Here is a 19,204-nt window from a genome sequence, read left to right as displayed (position 1 = left end):
CCACTTGAACACTGAAGCTGGAGCAGAAGGGGTCCGTGGGTCAGAGTCAGAAAACTCCAGCACTCTGAGGTCACTGTCTGCCGAACAGTCGCTGGAGCCCCTCTGCGAGGCCTCCAGGGCGGCTGGGGCTCGTGGAGCCAGCCGGACACCCACAGGGACTCCCCGGCGGGCACCACGCGTGCCCACGCAGGGCCCATGGGCCTCAGCAGGGACAACAACCTTCACCTGGGCCTTGCGCCCACCGACCAGGGCTCCCTGTCCTGGGAGTGGTGTACTCTGACTGCACGTGGGCTCCAGTCAGCAGCCAGGGGAGTGTGCAAAACAGGTCCCAGGCCCTGAAGACAGGACAGAGGACGGGCAAGTGCCTGGGTAGGTGGGCAGGCAGCAGGGTCAGCCGGGGTCAGAGCTGCTGGAACCTTCACCCTCCAGCTCGGAGGTACCCCAGGCTCTGGGGGGAGGGCTGGTCCTTCCTTTTTTAAAAAAACTTTTTTTTTTTTAAGAAATAGAACATTTATACCCCCCAAAAGCCTAAAACATCAGTGCAGGTTTATGAAACAGTCCTGTGCCCTTCAAAGGAAGAAACAGGAGCCTCCTCTGCAGGAAACTCGGCCATGCCCCGCCCCCGTCCTGACTCATGACTTTTATCGCCTTTTTTTATAGTTTTACCACCCAAATTTGTCTGCACTGATTTTGAGCCGTATACACATGGACTCGCTCATTTTATATTTTTACCAGGTTTATTTCACTACCCAGCGTGCTTTCCAGACCCATGTCTGAAACTGTGTCACCATCTGGCCGCGTGATGCGGATGAGTGGCCAGCCTCTGTAGTCACGCTGCTCCTGGTGCGGGGGGGTGTCTGTGACCCCACCATCCCCCCAGATTTTGCTCATCCTTCCTGGGAGCGGGGGCTCTGGGGTCCCATCTGCACTCCCCGCTGAGCACCCAGCCTCCTCCCGTCCCCCTCTGGGCCGTCTGTCCGTCCGTCCTTCCTTCCGCTGCTGTAGGACTAGGTAGGCACGTCCCCCGCATCTGTCACTGGTGTCTTTCCGACTCCCCCAGCCGGAAGCAGGAGCCTGGGCACCAAAGCTGCACCCCCTTACAAACCCACCCTTCTCGGTGACAGGCCTCGAAGGTCCAGCTCTGTGATTCACTTACAGTTCTGTGCTTTCTGCTGGGACGTGACTCTCTGGGTAGTGTGAGCTTGGGGACCAGGTTAGTTTCCTGCTCCTATTGGAACAAATTAAAACTACATGAATTCATCGTCGGGGCTTCCCGGGGGGGTGCTGGTGGATAAGAACCCCCCCTACCAACACAGGAGAAGTAAAAGACTCGGGTTTGACCCCTGGTCAGGAAGATGCCCTGGAGGAGGGCATGGCAGTATTCTTGCCCGGAGAACCCCGTGGACAGAGGAGCCTGGTGGGCTGCTGTCAGTGGGGTCGCAAAGAGTCAGACACGACGGAGCAACTTAGCAGCAGGCAAATTTATCATACACAGTCCTGGCGCTGGAATCCGAAACCAGCCCGCGGGCTAACCCTTCCGGAGCCCCCAGGGTTGACCTGGGCTTCCACGCTCCCGCTTCTTGCAGCGGCCGCCCCGGCACTGGGGTCACGACCTCACTGGAGCGGCCGTGGGGGGGGTCCGCTGGGGGTGGGAGCTGACGCTGAGCAGGAGGGTCCACGGGGGTGGCGGGGGCCGGGCAGGGCTCTGGACGGCTTCGCACGGGCCCAGGCGCCGGGCGGCCGCCGCGCAGACAGCGCCCCGGGCCTCCAGCGCCCTCTGCCGGCCGCGGTCCCGCAGGTGCTGGACACAGAGCCCAACGGCCGGAGGAGGGCGAGGCTCCCCGCAGAGGGGGAGGCGGCAGGCTGCAGGGGCCCGACCCGGGGCGGCGGAGACGCCAGAGCCCACCTACAGGACTCCAGGGCGAGGGCACAGTCTGGCCCAGGCGGCAGCCTCTCCCAGGGGGCTGGGGGGACTGTCCGCCTTGGGGGAAGGGGGTGCTGAGCCCACCCAGCACTCCGGACCCCCGCTGGATTGGGTCCACTCCTGGGCGGCCTGGGGGACCCATCTGGACCCATGGGCAGTGCCGGGGAAAGAAGAGGAGGGGTCACCGACCTGCCCAAGGTGAGGCCGGCAGCGGGGTCTCCTGGTGAGCTGTCCCTGGGTGGCTGGGTGCCTCTGAGGGGCTCTGGGTCCTGCGCCCGCTGCGGGTTGCAGACTTGAGCAGAGGCCCCTTGCCCGCTTGCCACGCCACCTCACCACGTGCTGAAGGAGCCTCTTGATCGAAGCCCAGGGCATCTCTCCTTGGACCTGTCAGCGTGGTGGGCCCAGTGTGGCATCGAGGGGGGGGGGGCCGTGGCGGGGGGCGTGGGAGGGGTGGGGGTCCAGGAGGCGGGTCCCCTTGCTGTGCGCCCAGAGCAGAACTGGCTCCAGAGGTCTCCCCATGCCCTGAGGCCGCCCAGCCGTTGTCCCTGGAGCTCCGTCTGGCCTGGCGTGGCCCCTGTGGGTGCCGAGCTGGAGCCCTGGAGGCTGCTCACTGCACCCAGGTCTGCAGAGGCCCCTCCTTTGCGCAGCCCCGCCCATTCGCCCAGGCCCCGCTGGCCTGCAGCAAATCCTTCGAATCCAGCCTGTTCGGGGCCCCTCGCTGCCTTTCCCTTCCCTCCAGGCTGGTCTCATGGCCCGTGCTCACACCCAGGGCCCCAGAGGAGGCCCTCAGAGCTCATGGCCGGAGGAGCTTAGGCCAGAGTGGGCCCTGCCCCACCGCGGCGCCTTCACCTGCAGATGGCGCACAGACAGTCGTGCCAGGCAGGCAGAGGTTTAGGGGGGGCACCACGCGATGGTGAGGCGGGTACCGAGCTACAGCGGGAGGGGGTGAGGCTGAACCTGGAGCTGCAGGCAACAGAGCAACGGGAGGGCCCGTGCCCAGGAGAGGGACAGGGGACGTCCAGGTGGGGGCAGGCCCGGAGGGGCTACAGGCAACGATGGGGGGCCCAGCCCAGGCCGGGGCTGGGGGGCTCATCTCCCGTCACTGCTTGTCACTAGGCCGAAAGTGCTGCCTCCACAGGCCCCTGCCAGGTGGTCTGTCTTCTCATGAGGAGCCCCAGCCTCGCCCCAGGAAGGGAGGCTCCCAGCAGAGGGGCTGCGCTCAACTGCTGTCTCCACAGGAGACCCCTCGCCAGCCTGATGGGGCAGAGCTGAGCAGCCCTGCCTGCTGTCAGCCTTCCCTCCCGGCCGATGCTGGGCATCAGGGTCCGTCCCTGCAGTCAGGGGCGTGGTATGCTGCCTGCTTTTCAGGTAGCCCGGGCCCTTAATGTTTCCATATGTTATTTTTAAAATTTATTTATTTTTTATTTTATCGTATTTTTGGCTCCAGTGGGTCTTCACCACTGTGCACACAGCCTTTCCCTAGCTGTGGCGGGCGGGTGGGTGCGGTGACCTCTTGTTGCGGGGCGTGGGCTCCAGGCGGGCAGGTTCAGCCGCCATGTGGGGGCTTCTTTGCTTTGCAGCACATGGGATCGTCCAGACCAGGTACTGAACACGTGTCCCCTGCATTGACAGGCAGACTCTTACCCACTAGACCACTGGGGAAGCCCCCATATAAATTTTCAATTTAGAAAAAAGGGCCTCCAGGGTTTTGACCTGATGTCACTGCAAACAGCACTTTTGTGTCCTCGTGCTTTCCCCGTGCCGTGTACGAAGCGTGACTGCAATAAGCTGGTGACTGATCTCTGCGATAAGCTGGTAGCTGATCTCTGTGATAAGCTGGTGACTGATCTCTGCGATAAGCTGGTAGCTGATCTCTGCGATAAGCTGGTGACTGATCTCTGCGATAAGCTGGTGACTGATCTCTGCGATAAGCTGGTGACTGATCTCTGCGATAAGCTGGTAGCTGATCTCTGTGATAAGCTGGTGACTGATCTCTGTGATAAGCTGGTAGCTGATCTCTGCGATAAGCTGGTGACTGATCTCTGCGATAAGCTGGTAGCTGATCTCTGCGATAAGCTGGTGACTGATCTCTGTGATAAGCTGGTAGCTGATCTCTGCGATAAGCTGGTGACTGATCTCTGCGATAAGCTGGTAGCTGATCTCTGTGATAAGCTGGTGACTGATCTCTGCGATAAGCTGGTAGCTGATCTCTGTGATAAGCTGGTGACTGATCTCTGCGATAAGCTGGTGACTGATCTCTGCGATAAGCTGGTGACTGATCTCTTCGATAAGCTGGTGACTGATCTCTGTGATAAGCTGGTGACTGATCTCTGTGATAAGCTGGTGACTGATCTCTGCGATAAGCTGGTAGCTGATCTCTGTGATAAGCTGGTGACTGATCTCTGCGATAAGCTGGTAGCTGATCTCTGCGATAAGCTGGTGACTGATCTCTGCGATAAGCTGATGACTGATCTCTGCGATAAGCTGGTGACTGATCTCTTCGATAAGCTGGTGACTGATCTCTGTGATAAGCTGGTGACTGATCTCTGTGATAAGCTGGTGACTGATCTCTGCGATAAGCTGGTAGCTGATCTCTGTGATAAGCTGGTGACTGATCTCTGCGATAAGCTGGTAGCTGATCTCTGCGATAAGCTGGTGACTGATCTCTGCGATAAGCTGATGACTGATCTCTGCGATAAGCTGGTGACTGATCTCTGTGATAAGCTGGTGACTGATCTCTGTTCGATAAGCTGGCAGCCCTTCCCAGCAGAAGTCTTGGAGCCGCCACAGCGTTTTTCAGGGAACTGGTCGGGGCACCTGCAGACGGAAGGGCATCGACTGCATTCTCACTGGTACCTTTGCTTCTCTGCTGCCTCGTCACGGTGCCGGCATCCAGGAGATGCTCAGAGGGAGCAGAGGCAGGGTCGCCCTGCCTGAACCTGGGGACCTCCCCCACCTCACCATCCAGGGACACACTGGCGGCTTCTTGTTGTTCCGTCACTAAGTCACGTCTGACTCTGCGACCCCGTGGCCTGTAGCCCGCCAGGCTCCTCTGTCCATGGGATTCTCCAGGCAAGAATACAGGAATGGATAGTCATGCCCTTCTCCAGGGGATCTTCCTGACCCAGGGATCGAAGCTGGGTCTCCCTCATTGCAGACAGATTCTTTACATCTGAGCCACCAGGAAAGTCCAGAGTTTGCTCAAGCTCATGTCCATTGTCTGAGCAAACTCCAGGAGATAGTGAAGGACAGGTAAGCCTGGAATGCAGCAGTCCAAGAGGTTGCAAAGAGTCAGACAGGACTGAGTGACTGAACAGCAATGTGTCCATTGAGTTGGTGATGCCATCCAACCATCTCATCCTCTGTCGCCCTCTCCTCCTCCCCCCGCCTTCAATCTTTCCCAGCATCAGGGTCTTTTCCAATGAGTCAGTTCTTTGAATCAGGTAGACAAAGGATTAGAGCTTCAGCTTCAGCATCAATCCTTCCAATGAATATTCAGGACTGATTTCTTTTAGGATTGACTGGTTTGATCTACCTGCAGTCCAAGGAATTCTCAAGAGTCTTCTCCAACACCACAGTTGGGACCAGATGCCATGATCTTAGTTTTTTGTATTGAGTTTTAAGCCAACTTGTTCACCCGCTTCTTTCACCCTCATCAAGAGGCTCTTTAGTGCCTCTTCACTTTCTGCCATTCGAGTGGTGCCGTCCGCGTGTCTCAGGCTGTCGATGTTTCTCCCTGCAGTACCGATTCCAGCTTGTGCTTCCTCCAGCCCAGCGTTTTGCATTGCATGTGCTGCCTGTAAGTTAAAGCAGCAGGTGATAATGTGGAGCTTTGACACCGTTTTCCAGATTTTGAACTAGTGCTTTGTTCCCTGTCCAGTTCTAACTGTTGTTTCTTGACCTGCATACAGGTTCCTTTTCTAAATCCAGCTTGTACATCAGAAAGGTCTCAGTTCATATACTGCTGAAGCCTAGCTTGAAGGATTTTGAGCGTAATCTTGCTAACGTATGGAATGAGTGCAATTGTACAGTAGTTTAAACGTCCTTTTGGAGAAGGAAATGGCAACTCACTCCAGTACTCTTGCCTACAAAATGTCATGGATGGAGGAGCCTCATAGGCTACAGTCCATGGGGTCGCAAAGAGTCGGACACGACTGAGCGACTTCACTTTCACTTTGAACATTTTTTGGCATTGCCTTTGTTTGGGACTGGGATGAAAACACCTTTTCCAGTCCTGTGGCCACTGCTGAGTTTTTCAAATTTGCTGGCATATTGAGTGCAGCACTTTAACTGCAGCATCTTTTAGGATTTGAAATAGCTCAGCTGGAATTCCATCACCTCCACTAGCTTTGTTTATAGTGATGCTTCCTAAGGCCCACTTGACTTCACATTCCAGGATGTCTGGCTCTAGGTGAGTGATCACACCATTGCGGTTATCCGGGTCATTAAGACCTTTCTTGAACAGTTCTTTGCTGTATTCTGGCCACCTCTTCTTAGTATTTTCTGCTTCTGTTAGGTCCACACCATTTCTGTCCTTTATTGAGCCCATCTTTGCATGAAATGTTCCCTTGGTATCTCTAATTTTCTTGACGATATCTCATCTTTCCCATCCTACTGTTTTCCTCTGTTTCTTTGTACTGTTCACTTAAGAAGGCTTTCTTGTCTCTCGTTGCTATTCTCTGAACTCTGCGTGCAGTTGGATATATCTTTCCTTTTCTCCCTTGCCTTTCGCTTCTCTTCTTTTCTCAGGCATGTGTAAGGTCTCCTCAGACAACCACTTACCTTCTTGAATTTCTTTTTCTTTGGGGTGGTTTTGGTCACCGTCTGCTGTACAATATTACAAACCTCTGTCCATAGTTCTTCAGGCACTTTGTCTACACCAGATCTAATCCCTTGAACCTATTTGCCCTCCTTCACTGTATAAGCATGTATAATCAATCACAAGGGATTGGATTTAGGTCATACCTGAATGGTCTAGTGGTTTTCCCTACTTTCTTCAATATAAGTCTGACTGTGGCAATAAGGAATTCATGATCTCAGCCACAGTCAGCTCCCAGTCTTGTTTCTACTGACTGTATAGAGCTTTTCCATCTTCAGCTGCAAAGAATATAATCAGTCTGATTTTGGTGTTGACCATCTGGTGATGTTCATGTGTAGAGTCTTCTCCTGTGTTGTTGGAAGAGGGTGTTTGCTGTGACCAGTGCGTTCTCTTGGCAAATCTCTCTTCGCCTTTGCCCTGCTTCATTCTGTACTCCAAGGCCAGACTTGCCTGTTACTTCCTACTTTTGCATTCCAACCTCCTATGATGAAAATGACATCTTTTTTTTTTTTTTTTTTTTTTTGGTGTTAGCTCTAGAAGGTCTTGTAGGTCTTCACAGAACCGTTCAACTTCAGCTTCTTCTGCATTTGTGGTTGGGGCATAGACTTGGATCACTGTGATGTTGAATGGTTTGCCTTGGAAACGAACAGAGGCCATTCTGTTCTTGAGATTGCACTGAAGTGTTGTATTTTGGACCCTTTTGTTGACTATGAGCTACTCCATTTCTTCTAAGGGATTCTTGCCCACAGAGAGGGCTAAGTCACTTCAGTGTGTCCGACTCTTTGTGACCCTATGGACTAACCCTAGGTTCCTCTGGCCATGAGATTCTCCAGGCAAGAATACTAGAGTGGGTTGCCACTTCCTACTCCAGAAGATCTTCCCCACCCAGGGATCAAACCCACACCTCTTGCATCTCCTGCATTGACAGGCAGGTTCTTTAACCCTTGTGCCACCTGGGAAGTCCCCCGAGGGTGGTCATCTGAATTAAATTCACCCGTTCTCATCCATTTTAGCTCACTGATTCCCAAAAGGTCGATATTCACTCGTGCCATCTCCTGCCTGACCACGTCCAGCTGACCTTGATTTTTGACACTGGCTGCACACGCACATATCCATTCTCCCCCAAACTCCTCTCCCACCCAGGCTGCCACACCACATTGAGCAGCTTCCTGTGCTATGCAGTAGGTTCTTGTTGGACTTTTTTTTTGTTTTCTTTTTTCATTTATTTCTGTTCCTGTTTTTGTCATCTCCTTCCTCCTGGTTACTCTGAGTTCACTTTGCTGTTTTATTTTTCTGCCCTGTTGAGGTGGAATCTTTGATCATTGAACTTTAAACCTTTCTTTTTTTCTCATGGAAGTATTCACAGCTACGAGTGTCCCTCTAAGCCCAGCTTTAGCTGCATCCCAGAAATATTATACTGAATTTTCTTTCTCACTTTGGTTAAAATATTTTCCAGATTTCCTTGTAATTTCCTCTTTCATCCGTGAATTATTTAGCAGTATATCATTTCATTTTTCAGATATGTGTGGTTTTCCTAGTTATCTTATTGCTATTAACTTCTAATTTAGTCTCATTTTGATCTCAGAAAATATACTCTGTATGATTTAAATGCTTTTAAACTTATCAGCACTTGTTTTATGAAGCATTGTATCATCTGTGATGATTAATAGATTGTGTGCACTTGAAAAGAATCCGTGCTGTGCAATTATTGGGTGTGATTTTCTAGAAAGAACATTAGGGAAACATGACTAATGTTATTGTTCAGATCTTCTATTAACTTTTTGCCTGCTTGTCCCATCAGTTGCTAAGAGAGGGGAGTTCAAAACACCAGCTGTGATTTTGGAATTATTTCTCCCTTTAATTATTTCTGTCCATTTTTGCTTCACGTATTTTGAATCTTCCCTCTGGCCCCCCGACATTTACAGTTTAAATGTCTTCCTACGAACTAACATGGATATCATTACGAAATGCCCTTCTTTCTCTCTTTTCTTAAAGTTTATTTTGTCCTGTATTAATGCAGCCACTTTGGCCTCTTAGACTCAGTTCGTGTGGATAGCTTTATCCATCCATTAATTTTCAACCATTCTATATATTTTTATTTAAAATGTTTTCTCCTACTGTAGACAGCATAAAACAGGGTCTTGCTTTTTTGCTGTTATTGATGTATTCTGATGATCTCTGCCTTTGAACTGAAATGCTTAATCCATTAAAACTTAGTGGCATTTTTGTTTTGTCTCCATTTCTCTGTTTTCTGTTTTTACTTTTTTCTCCTTTTTTTCTTATATTCCTTCTTTCCTTTTTTATTTTCTTCTTTTGAGTTATTTTAATACGTCATTTTAATTTATCTATTAGTTTTTTGCTTATTACTTTTCATGGCTGCTTTAGGGATTAAAATCCACAACCTTTTCACATCTCTTTAGTTTGAAAGTCACACTATTCCATGTAAAAACCATTAGAATTAGAAACTTGGCGACCTTGTGCCCCCCCCTTTCCACTACAGACGTCAATGTTGCCCCATATATATTATAAACCCCACAAGTGAAAGTGAAGTCGCTCAGTCGTGTCCAGCTCTTTGCCATCCCATGGACTGTAGCCTGCCAGGCTCCTCTGTCCATGGGATTTTCCAGGCAAGAATACTTGGGTTTCCATTTCCTCCTCCAAGGGATCTTCCCCACCCAGGGATTGAACCTTGGTCTCCAGCACTGAAGGCAGACGCTTTACCATCTGAGCCATCAGGGAAGCCCTGCAAACTCCACACGGCAGTGTTAAATTCTTTCTTTAATCAGTAATATATATTTTAAAGAAACTAAGAGGAAACAGAATGTTTTCTCTTTACCCAAATCTTCAGTGCTTCTTATGGACTTCATTCCTCCAAGTTTCTATTTGTGCAGCACGTCTTCAGCCTGATGGCTTTCATCTGGCATTTCCTGAAGCGTAGGTCTGCTGACAAGGACCCTTCCGGGCTTCATCTTTGTCTGGGACGTGTTTTCCTTTGCCCTTCCTTCTGGAGTAGACTTTTGGGGGCGCAGAGGCCCCGGCCGTCACCGGGGTAATCACGTGTAGGTCTCCCGGCTCTCCCCCGTGGACCCGGAATCATTCCTGTCACTGGGGGCCTGGCGCCATCGAAGTGATGTGGCTGCTTGCGGCATCCTGAGAATGACATCCTCTTGTGGGGATCGTCCCGCGCTGGCCCCGAGGCTCCCCCAAGGCTTCCCCCTCCGCGTGTGTGACAGTCACGTGCTCGTGGCCAGGCCCCCACGCTCACGCCCCCAGGATCCCACGTGGGGCAGCACCCTTGGGTGGAGCTGTTGGCCAAGGCCCGCAGACGGGAGAGTCAGCTCCGTCCGGGGGTCGAGCCGACCCCACCCGGATGAGTCCCTGCCCCTCCAGGAGGGTCACACGCCAGAACCTGCCCCAGGCCGCGGAAAACTCGGCTGCCAGGCTCAAGGAACTGCAGGTCCGAGCGCTTCCCCCCGAGGCGTCCGGCCGGCGCACGCACCGGTCGGTCACTGACATCGCCAACAGGTGTGGCCTGGGCCCGGGCGGAGGGCGACTCGGCGGGCACCTGCTGAGAGCGTCCAGCGCCGCCCAGCAACACCTGCGCCCGAGGCGGGGCGGCTGAGCAGGCACCCACCGCAGCGGCAGGCCGTCTCCCGGGGGTGCGCGGCCCCGCCCCGCCCACCGCGGCCCCGCCCCGCCCACCGCGGCCCCGCCCCGTCCACAGCGGGCCCCGCCCCGTCCACAGCGGGCCCCGCCCCGCCCACCGCGGCCCCGCCCCGCCCACCGCGGCCCCGCCCCGCCCACCGCGGCCCGCCCCCGCCCGGGGCCTTCAGTCCTTCTGTTCTTCTTGCTGAACCAGGGCGCCGCCCGCCGCCCCCAGACACGCGCGCTGGGCCCGGCCAGGGTCATCTCTGTGCAGGCAGAGAGGCGAGGGGAGGACACGTGGACGGGGCGTGTGGGAGCAGCGGGGGCACGGAGAGGGGACATGGGGGACATGGGAGAGGGGCATGGAGTGGGGGAGGGACATGAGGGAGGGGCGTGGGGAGGGGACATGGGGGACATGGGGAGGGGCATGGAGTGGGGGAGGGACATGAGGGAGGGACATGGGGAGGGGCGTGGGGGACATGGGGGAGGGGCATGGGGTGGGGGAGGAGCGTGGGGGCATGGGGAATGTGGGGGAGGGGCGTGGGGAGGGGACACGGGGGACATGGGGGAGGGGCGTGGGGGAGGGGCGTAGGGGAGGGGACATGGGGAACGTGGGGTGGGGATGTAGGGGCTGGGGCGCGGGGGAGGCTAGGTCCAGCCGGACACCAGCAGCCCTCTTCAGTCAGGTCGGGCTGCTGCCGCCGCATGGGCAGCGGACAGCAGGGCCTCCCCCTGCCTTGCCCGCGGGCGGCACAGGGAGCGGGGCTGCGGGGCTGCCCTGGGGTGCAGTGAGCGCCTCTTCCTCCGCAGGTTCTACCTCGTCGGCGGCGGGGCCCCTCTGGTCATCTGCGGTGTCACGGCCGCCACGAACATCAGGAACTACGGGATGGAGGCCGAGGATGCGGCGTAGTGAGTACCGGGCACCCCCAATCCCCCGCGCTTCCCAGGGGCCCAGAGCCGCTTCCCCCCTGCTCGGGCGCCCCCACGCCCCCACACCTACGTACGGACTGGTTTGGCCGCACAGGGAGGGCCTGGTGGGGCGCGAAGGATGGCCCAGGACGGCTGAGCAGCCCCAGCCTCGTGCGGGGGCCCAGAGGGCCGACAGAGGCGTCCGCCGCGCCGGCTATCTGCCCCCTCCCTCACTCCCGCCCCCTCCAGCGCCCCGGCCCGCCTGAGGCCCCTCTGGCCGGCGGGCAGGGTGGGGCCCTTCACCTTGATGGCCCTGCACTGTGGGGCCGCCTGTCAGCTCCACCCTGCGGTGACCTCTGTGGGTCGAAGGCTGTGGGGCTGGTCCCCTGGGCTGCCCCAGCGGTCCCTCTGCCCTTCTCAGCAGAGCCTCCTGGGGGCCAGCACGCCCCCCCTACCCCCGACCCCGTGCTCCTCCCACAGCTGCCCTGGGGGGCAAAGCCCCAGGTCCTGCTCTCCGGGCCCAGCGCCTCCTGGGCCCTCCCTGGGGCCCCGCTCTGTCCTGCCTGCACCCCTCCCCGCCCCAGCCCAGCCATGCTGTCTCGGGTCAGGTGTCTCCTTATCACGTGACCACAGGGAGGCAGTGAGGCCTACTCGACCCAGCAGGCTGCCCGGAGCGACCCCTTGCTGACCCCCCTCTCCCCCGCAGCTGCTGGATGGCCTGGGAGCCCAGCCTGGGTGCCTTCTATGGGCCGGTGGCCTTCATTGCCCTGGTCACCTGCGTGTACTTCCTTGGCACCTATGTCCAGCTCCGGCGCCACCCGGAGCGCAGGTACGAGCTCAGGGAGCGGACGGAGGAGCAGCAGCGGCTGGCGGGCCCCGAGGGTGGCCCTGGGGCCCTGGGGGGCACACCGCCCACCCCCGACGGCCTGGCCGCCTCGCTGCTGCAGAACGAGCACTCGTTCAAGGCCCAGCTGCGGGCCGCCGCCTTCACGCTCTTCCTGTTCGTGGCCACGTGGACCTTCGGGGCGCTGGCCGTGTCCCAGGGCCACGTCCTGGACATGGTCTTCAGCTGCCTGTACGGCGCCTTCTGCGTGACCCTGGGGCTCTTCGTGCTCATCCACCACTGTGCCAAGCGCGACGACGTGTGGCACTGCTGGTGGTCTTGCTGCCCCACCCGCCGGGACCCCCACCCTGCGAAGCTCAGCGCCCGCCCTGCCCTCGACGCCAACGGGGACGCGCTGGGCCAGGTGGCCTGCCTGCAGGACTCGCCGTGTCCCAGTAAGGCGTTGGGCTTCGGCCACCCATCCGCCAGCCACTGCAAGATGACCAACCTGCAGGCCACCCAAGGCCATGTCAGCTGCCTGTCGCCAGCCACGCCCTGCTGTGCCCAGATGCACTGCGAGCAGCTCATGGAGGATGCGGCCCACGTGCACGAGGGGGACGCCTTCGAGCACGACACACACCTGCACACGTGCGTCCAGGGCAGAACTAAGCCGCACTACTTCAGCCGGCACCGGGCAGCCGCGGCTGAGCAGGAGTACGCCTACCACATCCCGTCCAGCCTGGACGGCAGCCCGCACAGCTCGCGCTCGGAAAGCCCACCCAGCTCGCTCGAGGGCCCCGTGGGCCCTCACGCGCTGGCCTGCTGTGCCCAGGGCGACCCCTTCCCCCTGGTCAGCCAGCCCGAGGGCAGCGCCCCCAGCCCCGTGCTCTACAGCTGTCCGCCACGGCCTGGCAGGGAGGCGGCCCGCGGCCCGGCGCGCCTGGAGATGCTCCGCCGGACACAGTCGCTGCCCTTTGGTGGCCCTGGCCAGAACGGGCTGCTCAAGGGCGATGTGCGGGATGCCGCCCCCTTCGGCTCAGACAGCACAGGCAACATCCGCACGGGGCCCTGGAGGAACGAGACAACGGTGTAGCGGCCGGGACTACCCCAAAGCAGAGCCCTCTGCCCCTGGATGGGTGGAGGTCGTCTCTCAACCCAGCCTCAGCAGACCCCCACTCACCCCTGCCCAGGGAGGACGTGAGGGGGAAGGTGCTCTGGGACACAGCTGCCTCCACGGAGCCCACGCTCAGGGGCAAGACCTGCCCACAGTCATCTGCTTCAAACCCACAGCGCCCCGTCCCCGGCAGCCAGGTGGAGGACCCGCCCTGCGTGCCCGCGTGCACCCGTCTGATCCCTGCTGCCTCGATGGCCCTGGCCGCGGCAGGAGGCACCACCACCATCTCCCAGTGTCCAACGTGTGCGTTCTGTTAAGGTTTGTTCTTAGAGGCGGGCAGCCTGCCTGTCGGTCTGGAGCATCAGAGGACTCAGCCCACTTCTCGGCTCAGGCCGGCTCTCTGTTCACCCTAGGCCGGAGAGCATCACAGGCCCCCAGGCAGCTGCCTCATTCCGGGGACCCTCAGCCTCCCCCAGGGCCGGCAGGGTCTCTGGGGGGTCAGTGCCCTGGAAACTCCCGCCACACATCCTCTAATGTCCACTCGGCTTCTGAGGCCGGGCGCCGTTGGGACCGGGGCCTGCCCACCATGGCGTTTGGGAACAATAAAGTCCCTGCCACAAAGAGAGAGGGTCTAGCATTTCCATGAATATGTGGGCGCAAAGCCCCGACTCAGAGGACACGCGTCAATGACCGAAGTCCGTCTGTGATGGCAGCTGCGTGTCCCACAGGAGGGGCTCTGGGTCCCTGCAGAGGCAGAAGCCCAGGCAGCCCGAGGGGAGAGGGTGTGGCCTATGCAGCCTGGACTCCCTCCCCCGGGTCTGTGCACGTGTGCACCCACACCCACACGTGTGTTGGTGCACGTGCCACACGTGTACACTGCCACAAAGTGCACACGCGTGCACGGTACACCGTGGGCACACACGCGGTGTGCGTGTCACAGGCACTGCACGCAGCACACGTCACACACACCGCCCACGTGCACACCTTCCTGCACAGCCACGCACACGCGTGTTTCCCAGCCCCGCGAGCGCCAGGCTTTCTTTGCCCTGCACAGCCTCATCACCAGGCCTTGTCAGCTTCTGCGTGGGGGCGGGGGGCTCAGGAGGGCCAGATCTTTCCAGATCTTTCCCCACACCTGCCGGGGTGGGGGGCGGGCGTGCCCAGGGTCCCAGGCATGTTGCCCAGTATCTCAGCACAGGATCCTCGATTCCCGGGGCTCTTGTAAGCCTAACAGTGACCTTGTAATGGACCCTGGTGTCCAGTACTGCATCCTCACAAGACAACCAGACAAGCTACCAGTGACCGCCTCGGGGTGGCTCTCGTCTCCACCCCCCAGCCTGCTGCCTGCCTGCGCCCCCATGACCAGCGCCCCGGGGCAGCGCTGAGCACTCACTGTGGACGCAGAGCTGTGGACGAAGCTCTGTGCCGCCCTCGGCGCTTTGTGAGGCTGGTTCAGAGATCTGCGAGCCTCTCTGTCCCTTGAGGGGCAGGCCCCTCGGTGCCCAGCTCAGGGCAGGCCAGGGAGCCATGAGGCTGCCCCCAGCTTCTCCAGAAGGCGTCCCCCGCCCTCCTGCCCCGCCGCCCCTGGCAGAGCTGAGAGCGGCTCATCCCTGAGACCAAAGAGACTGGATGGGAGCCGGTGAACCTCGTGGGTCCCGGGGCTGCGCCAGCCTCCTGAGCCCACTGGGCAGTGTGGTGACACAGTCCACAGTGATGTTCTCCAGGAATAAAAATCCATGACATGACCACATCCGGGGGCACCCCACATGGACGATCCCCCCAGAGGATGAGAGGTCGGAGGTCAAAGCTGCAGACTGCTGTCTGAGGGCTAACCCTGGGTTGCCACTTAGTGCTGTGTGAGGGCATACAGGCAGGGGTGGAGGCAGTGTGCCTCCTGCACGCGTGCGAGAGCATGCACGTGTGTGGCCGTGTGCCGAGTGCATCTGTGCATTGTCTATTCGAACTGGTGTGTGCACACATGTGAGTCTGTGCATGTCACATGTAAGTCTGTCACGTGTGTGTACATTGTGAGAACACATGCTTCTGAATGTGCTGTTGAGAGTTGGGTGGGTGTGTGCATGTCTGAGTGTGTAGTGTATGCGTGAGAGCACAATAGTGAACGTGTGCAGATGCGTGAGTGATGTGTGTGCGCTTGTGAGTGCATGCGTGTGCATGTGTGTGAATCGTGTGACTGTATACATGGGGGGTATCTGTGTTGTACATGTGAGTGCAGAAGAGTACACGTGTGTACGTGGGAGTGTGTGTGCAAGTACATGCCTGTCACAGAGGGCGTGTGCAGCACCCTTGCCCTGGCCTGGCCGCTGTCTAACTGCCCCTCAGGGCAGCTCTGACAGCGTCAGCCGGCTGGGGCCTCAGGGTGCCTCAGCCGCCCTCTCCCCAGCATCGCAGTCCAGCCCCATCAAGGTCCATCCCCAGCGTGAAGGTCCGTCCCGGGTGTCCGCTGTTGGGGAGCCAGCTGCCGGGGGCCTGGGAAGCATTCACCCTCAGGCATGGCCAGCCCTGCCATCTGCAGGGAGTGCTGGCGCTCAGTAAGAGATCCCTGCTGACCCTCCGACTTCTCCAGAAGCCCCTGAGCCACCCCTGAACGTTCCAGGCCGGGGAGCCCCTGGGGTCTGCTGGCGTCGGCACAGCCAGGCCCGCAGGAGGGGCGGGGCTGGGATATGGGCTGCCAGGCTCTATGAGACAGACTGTCAAGGGGGGTCTCGGGCCCCAGGACCCCCAGCCTGGGACAGAGTCAGCTCAGAGGACAGAGTGCCAGCTGTTGGGTGGCAGGGGAGCCCAGGAGTGGCCTCGGGGGTCGGGTCATGGGGCCTGGGTCGAGTCTGCAACGGCAGCCGTCAGGCTGGGCCATCGCACCAGGCTCCAGTGGGGCAGCGGGGGCAGCGGCAGGGACCGCAGCTTCGGGAGGCCTGTCCTCTGCCAGGCCAGGCGCCCCCAGGACCCGGGGCTCTGGGCAGGGCACAGCCAGCTGCGGGAAGCGGGCAACAGCACCTGGAGAGAACCCGGAGCCCTGCAGCCCCGCCACTGGCCCCAGACCTTCGGGGTTCCGGGCGGGGAGGGGACACTGGCGGGCCTCGGGGCTCAGGGACTCCAGCAGCCGGACGTGGGCCAACCGGCCAAGACCCACCTGAGTCCCGGCCAGGCGGTGCCGGTGCGCCCTGGCCTGCTGGCCACACCCAGCCTGCACACCCGGTTCTTCTCTGGGCTGAGGCTTCAGCCCCTGGCCTGCTGGCCGCACCCAGCCTGCACACCCGGTTCTTCTCTGGGCTGAGGCTTCACCCCCCAGCCTGCTGGCCGCACCCAGCCTGCACGCCTGGTTCTTCTCTGGACCGAGGCTTCAGCAGCAGCTTTCCCCGCGAGCAATCATCAGGTGCCTGGGGATGTAAAGTGGCCTGTCGGATCCACTTGCTGAGAGTGATCTGGGGTCTGCAGGCTGGGGAAGGGCGCTTGCCAGAGGCCAGGTCTGTGGCCCCAGAAGCTGGGATAGGAGGTGGTGAGAGGACATGGATGCTCACGCCAGCGCGGGGAGGATGGCACAGCCCGGGGGCACGGGGAGGCCGGGGGTGCAGAAAGGCCACACGTGGGCGGCCATGTTGCTGAGAGGCAGCTGCACCCACAGCTGCTACACCAGACAGCCCGGGCCAAGGTCCGTACACACGGGCGTGGAGGCCCTGCTCACACCCGCAGGAGGCCCGGTGTGGCTGGGACTCGGCTGCGGAGCAGTGGGCTCCGTGTGGCCTGTCTACACGGTCACCGCTGGATCCTGGATGAGCACTGGGGGCCTGCAAAGGCAGGAGGACCCGCATGGCTGGTCAGATGCCGAGACCTCCTCCGGGGAGCACGCGGGAACGTCAGCAGGGGGTGGGGAGGCCTGGGGACCAAGCAGAGGGCACAGGGCTTGAGGGGCCAGTGGGGCCAGGAGCCCAGAGCCCCGGGGGCAAGATGGGGGGCCGAGAGGGTGGGGCCAGTGAGGAGCACAGGCCAGAGCAGCCAGCTCCTGGGGGCCTGGGTGAGCAGATGCTCAGTGCAAGATTTCAGAGGCGCCCAAACTCAGTAATCAAGACGAGTAAGATTGTGATACAATGTTTCAAAAAGAAAAAAAGATGGAAAAATTCATGATGACTAGCACCAAAATCTTAAAGGGAGCCAGAATCGGTGTTGGTGGTGGGCCCCGGGGCCCCCATTGTGGGTGTCGGGGAAGCCTTGCTGACACGCAGCTCAGAGGACAGTCCACGCCGTCATCCACCAGGGCCTCCCCAGAGAGTGGCCGGAGCCGACAGAGACAGAACCACCCGGACCCGACAGAGACAGAACCACCCAGAACTGACAGAGAGATGACCCAAGCCAGGCTCAGCGGATAGAGTATGGACGGACACGCCAGAATCAACCTGCAGAGCAGAGGCAGCCCATGGCTGGGCGAGGGGCCAGAAGTGTGCACTGCACTCCACAGTTTACAAAGGGCAGGGGGGCGCCTTGGGGAGGAAGGGGTCCACGCGGGTGTGCAGCCCCTTCCAGCCCCTCAGCTCGGGGCCCCAGCAACCCCTGCGCGTGCAGGAGACATGGGGTTCACAGAGGACAATGGCCCTCCCACCCCGCCCTCAGGATGGGTCAGGGACTTCCTTTCCTCCCTTCGTCCTCCCCTGCCTCCACCCAGGACCCACTGGAGGAAGTGCGCCCCCAGGGTTCACACGGGACCGCTTCCCACCTCCTCCAGGGCCCACCCCGTCTCCATCCACAGACTCCACGCCCCGCCTGTCCACCCTGCTCTGCCAAACCCAACACGTGGGCCAGGAGCCCTTCACGCGTCACCTGTCAAATGCCTGCATCAAGCCCAGGGAGCAGGCTCAGAGAAGTCAAGCGACTTCCTGCATCACACAGCATCTGCCACCCACTCTCCCGGAGGCCCCGGGGCGTCAGCTCAGACAGCACGCTTGCGTGGCCCCACCTGCGGGGCCGGGGTGGTCGATCCACCAGAGACCCTCTGTCTTCACATGGCAAGCCCACGGCAGGCTCGGCTCACTGTCTGCGGCCCACGGTCCATGGCTCTTTCCTGCTTGGTCCATGTCCTCAGAGCTCCAGAGCGGGTGGGGGGCTCTGGGACCCCAGTGATCTCCGCATGGTCTGGGAACCCGGGGGGCAGGAGAGGGGCCTGGGGGCCACGTTCGCAGGAGGGTGTCACAGGGAGCCTCCTGGACCAGGGAAGTGGCATCGATGGATGGGTGGGGATTTCCAAGTGAGGACTTCTTCAAGGCCTCGGACGGAACTCCTGGGATGAAGCCGACAGGCAAGAAGCAATCCTCTCGTTTCCTACAAAGGCTCCAGAAACTGAGGCAGTGAGTACAAATGCCTGAAAGGTGCACCTTCTGGAATGTTCACTAACATGTGGAATTCTCTCCACGAGCTGCCAGAAAACATCCTGCACAGGAAGTGTCGGGCCTCGGGTTCCGGGGGTGGGGGGCGGCCCCCCACCAGAGACGCATCACAAGAGGAGGGTCCTGGCAGGGGGGGCGGCCCCCCACCAGAGACGCATCACAAGAGGAGGGTCCCGGCAGGGGGGGCGACCCCCCACCAGAGACCCATCACAAGAGGAGGGTCCCGGCCAGCAGGCCTAGCGAGCCCCACCTTGGGAGGACCCGATCAGGGTTTGAGTGAAAATGATGGAACTGAACCCCCAGGAAAAAGGGAAAAGCCAGTCCATGAGCCGGATGGCGGAAAGCACTGACCAGTGGCGGGGACCCCGAGATGGCCCGGAAGCCCGGCCCAGGTCCCCGGCTGCGTGGGAGCCTCCACAGCTGCGCCCTGCGGAGACCCTGGGGAGGGGAAGCTGAGAGCAGACAGTGCAGCCCCGAAGGGCAGGAACTTGGGTGGAGTTTGGAGCGAAGGGGAGACAGACCCCAGGCGATTCCTGTGCCCTGCTTCCCACCCTGCCTGAGGGCCATTGGGTTCAGT

At 59.4% G+C, this 19,204-nt stretch overlaps 1 protein-coding gene across 2 annotated transcripts in view; it reads left to right on the top strand.

Moving 5' to 3' along the window:
• ADGRA1 (adhesion G protein-coupled receptor A1) overlaps positions 1-13,859 on the top strand; it is a 39,009-nt gene extending 25,150 nt beyond the window's left edge. For both annotated transcript variants that reach the window (XM_027528826.1, XM_027528825.1), the window contains exons 6-7: positions 11,199-11,297; positions 12,004-13,859. In XM_027528826.1, the coding sequence (XP_027384627.1) occupies positions 11,199-11,297; positions 12,004-13,213 (1,309 nt within the window). In that variant the 3' untranslated portion in view covers positions 13,214-13,859. The remainder of the gene's footprint in view (positions 1-11,198; positions 11,298-12,003) is intronic.
• The last annotated feature ends 5,345 nt before the right edge of the window (positions 13,860-19,204 follow it).

Source organism: Bos indicus x Bos taurus, chromosome 26 (genome assembly GCF_003369695.1).
Source record: "Bos indicus x Bos taurus breed Angus x Brahman F1 hybrid chromosome 26, Bos_hybrid_MaternalHap_v2.0, whole genome shotgun sequence".
NCBI classification, from domain to species: domain Eukaryota; kingdom Metazoa; phylum Chordata; class Mammalia; order Artiodactyla; family Bovidae; genus Bos; species Bos indicus x Bos taurus.
Note: the sequence above shows the minus strand (reverse complement) of the source record. Positions and strands in the feature narration are given on the sequence as shown.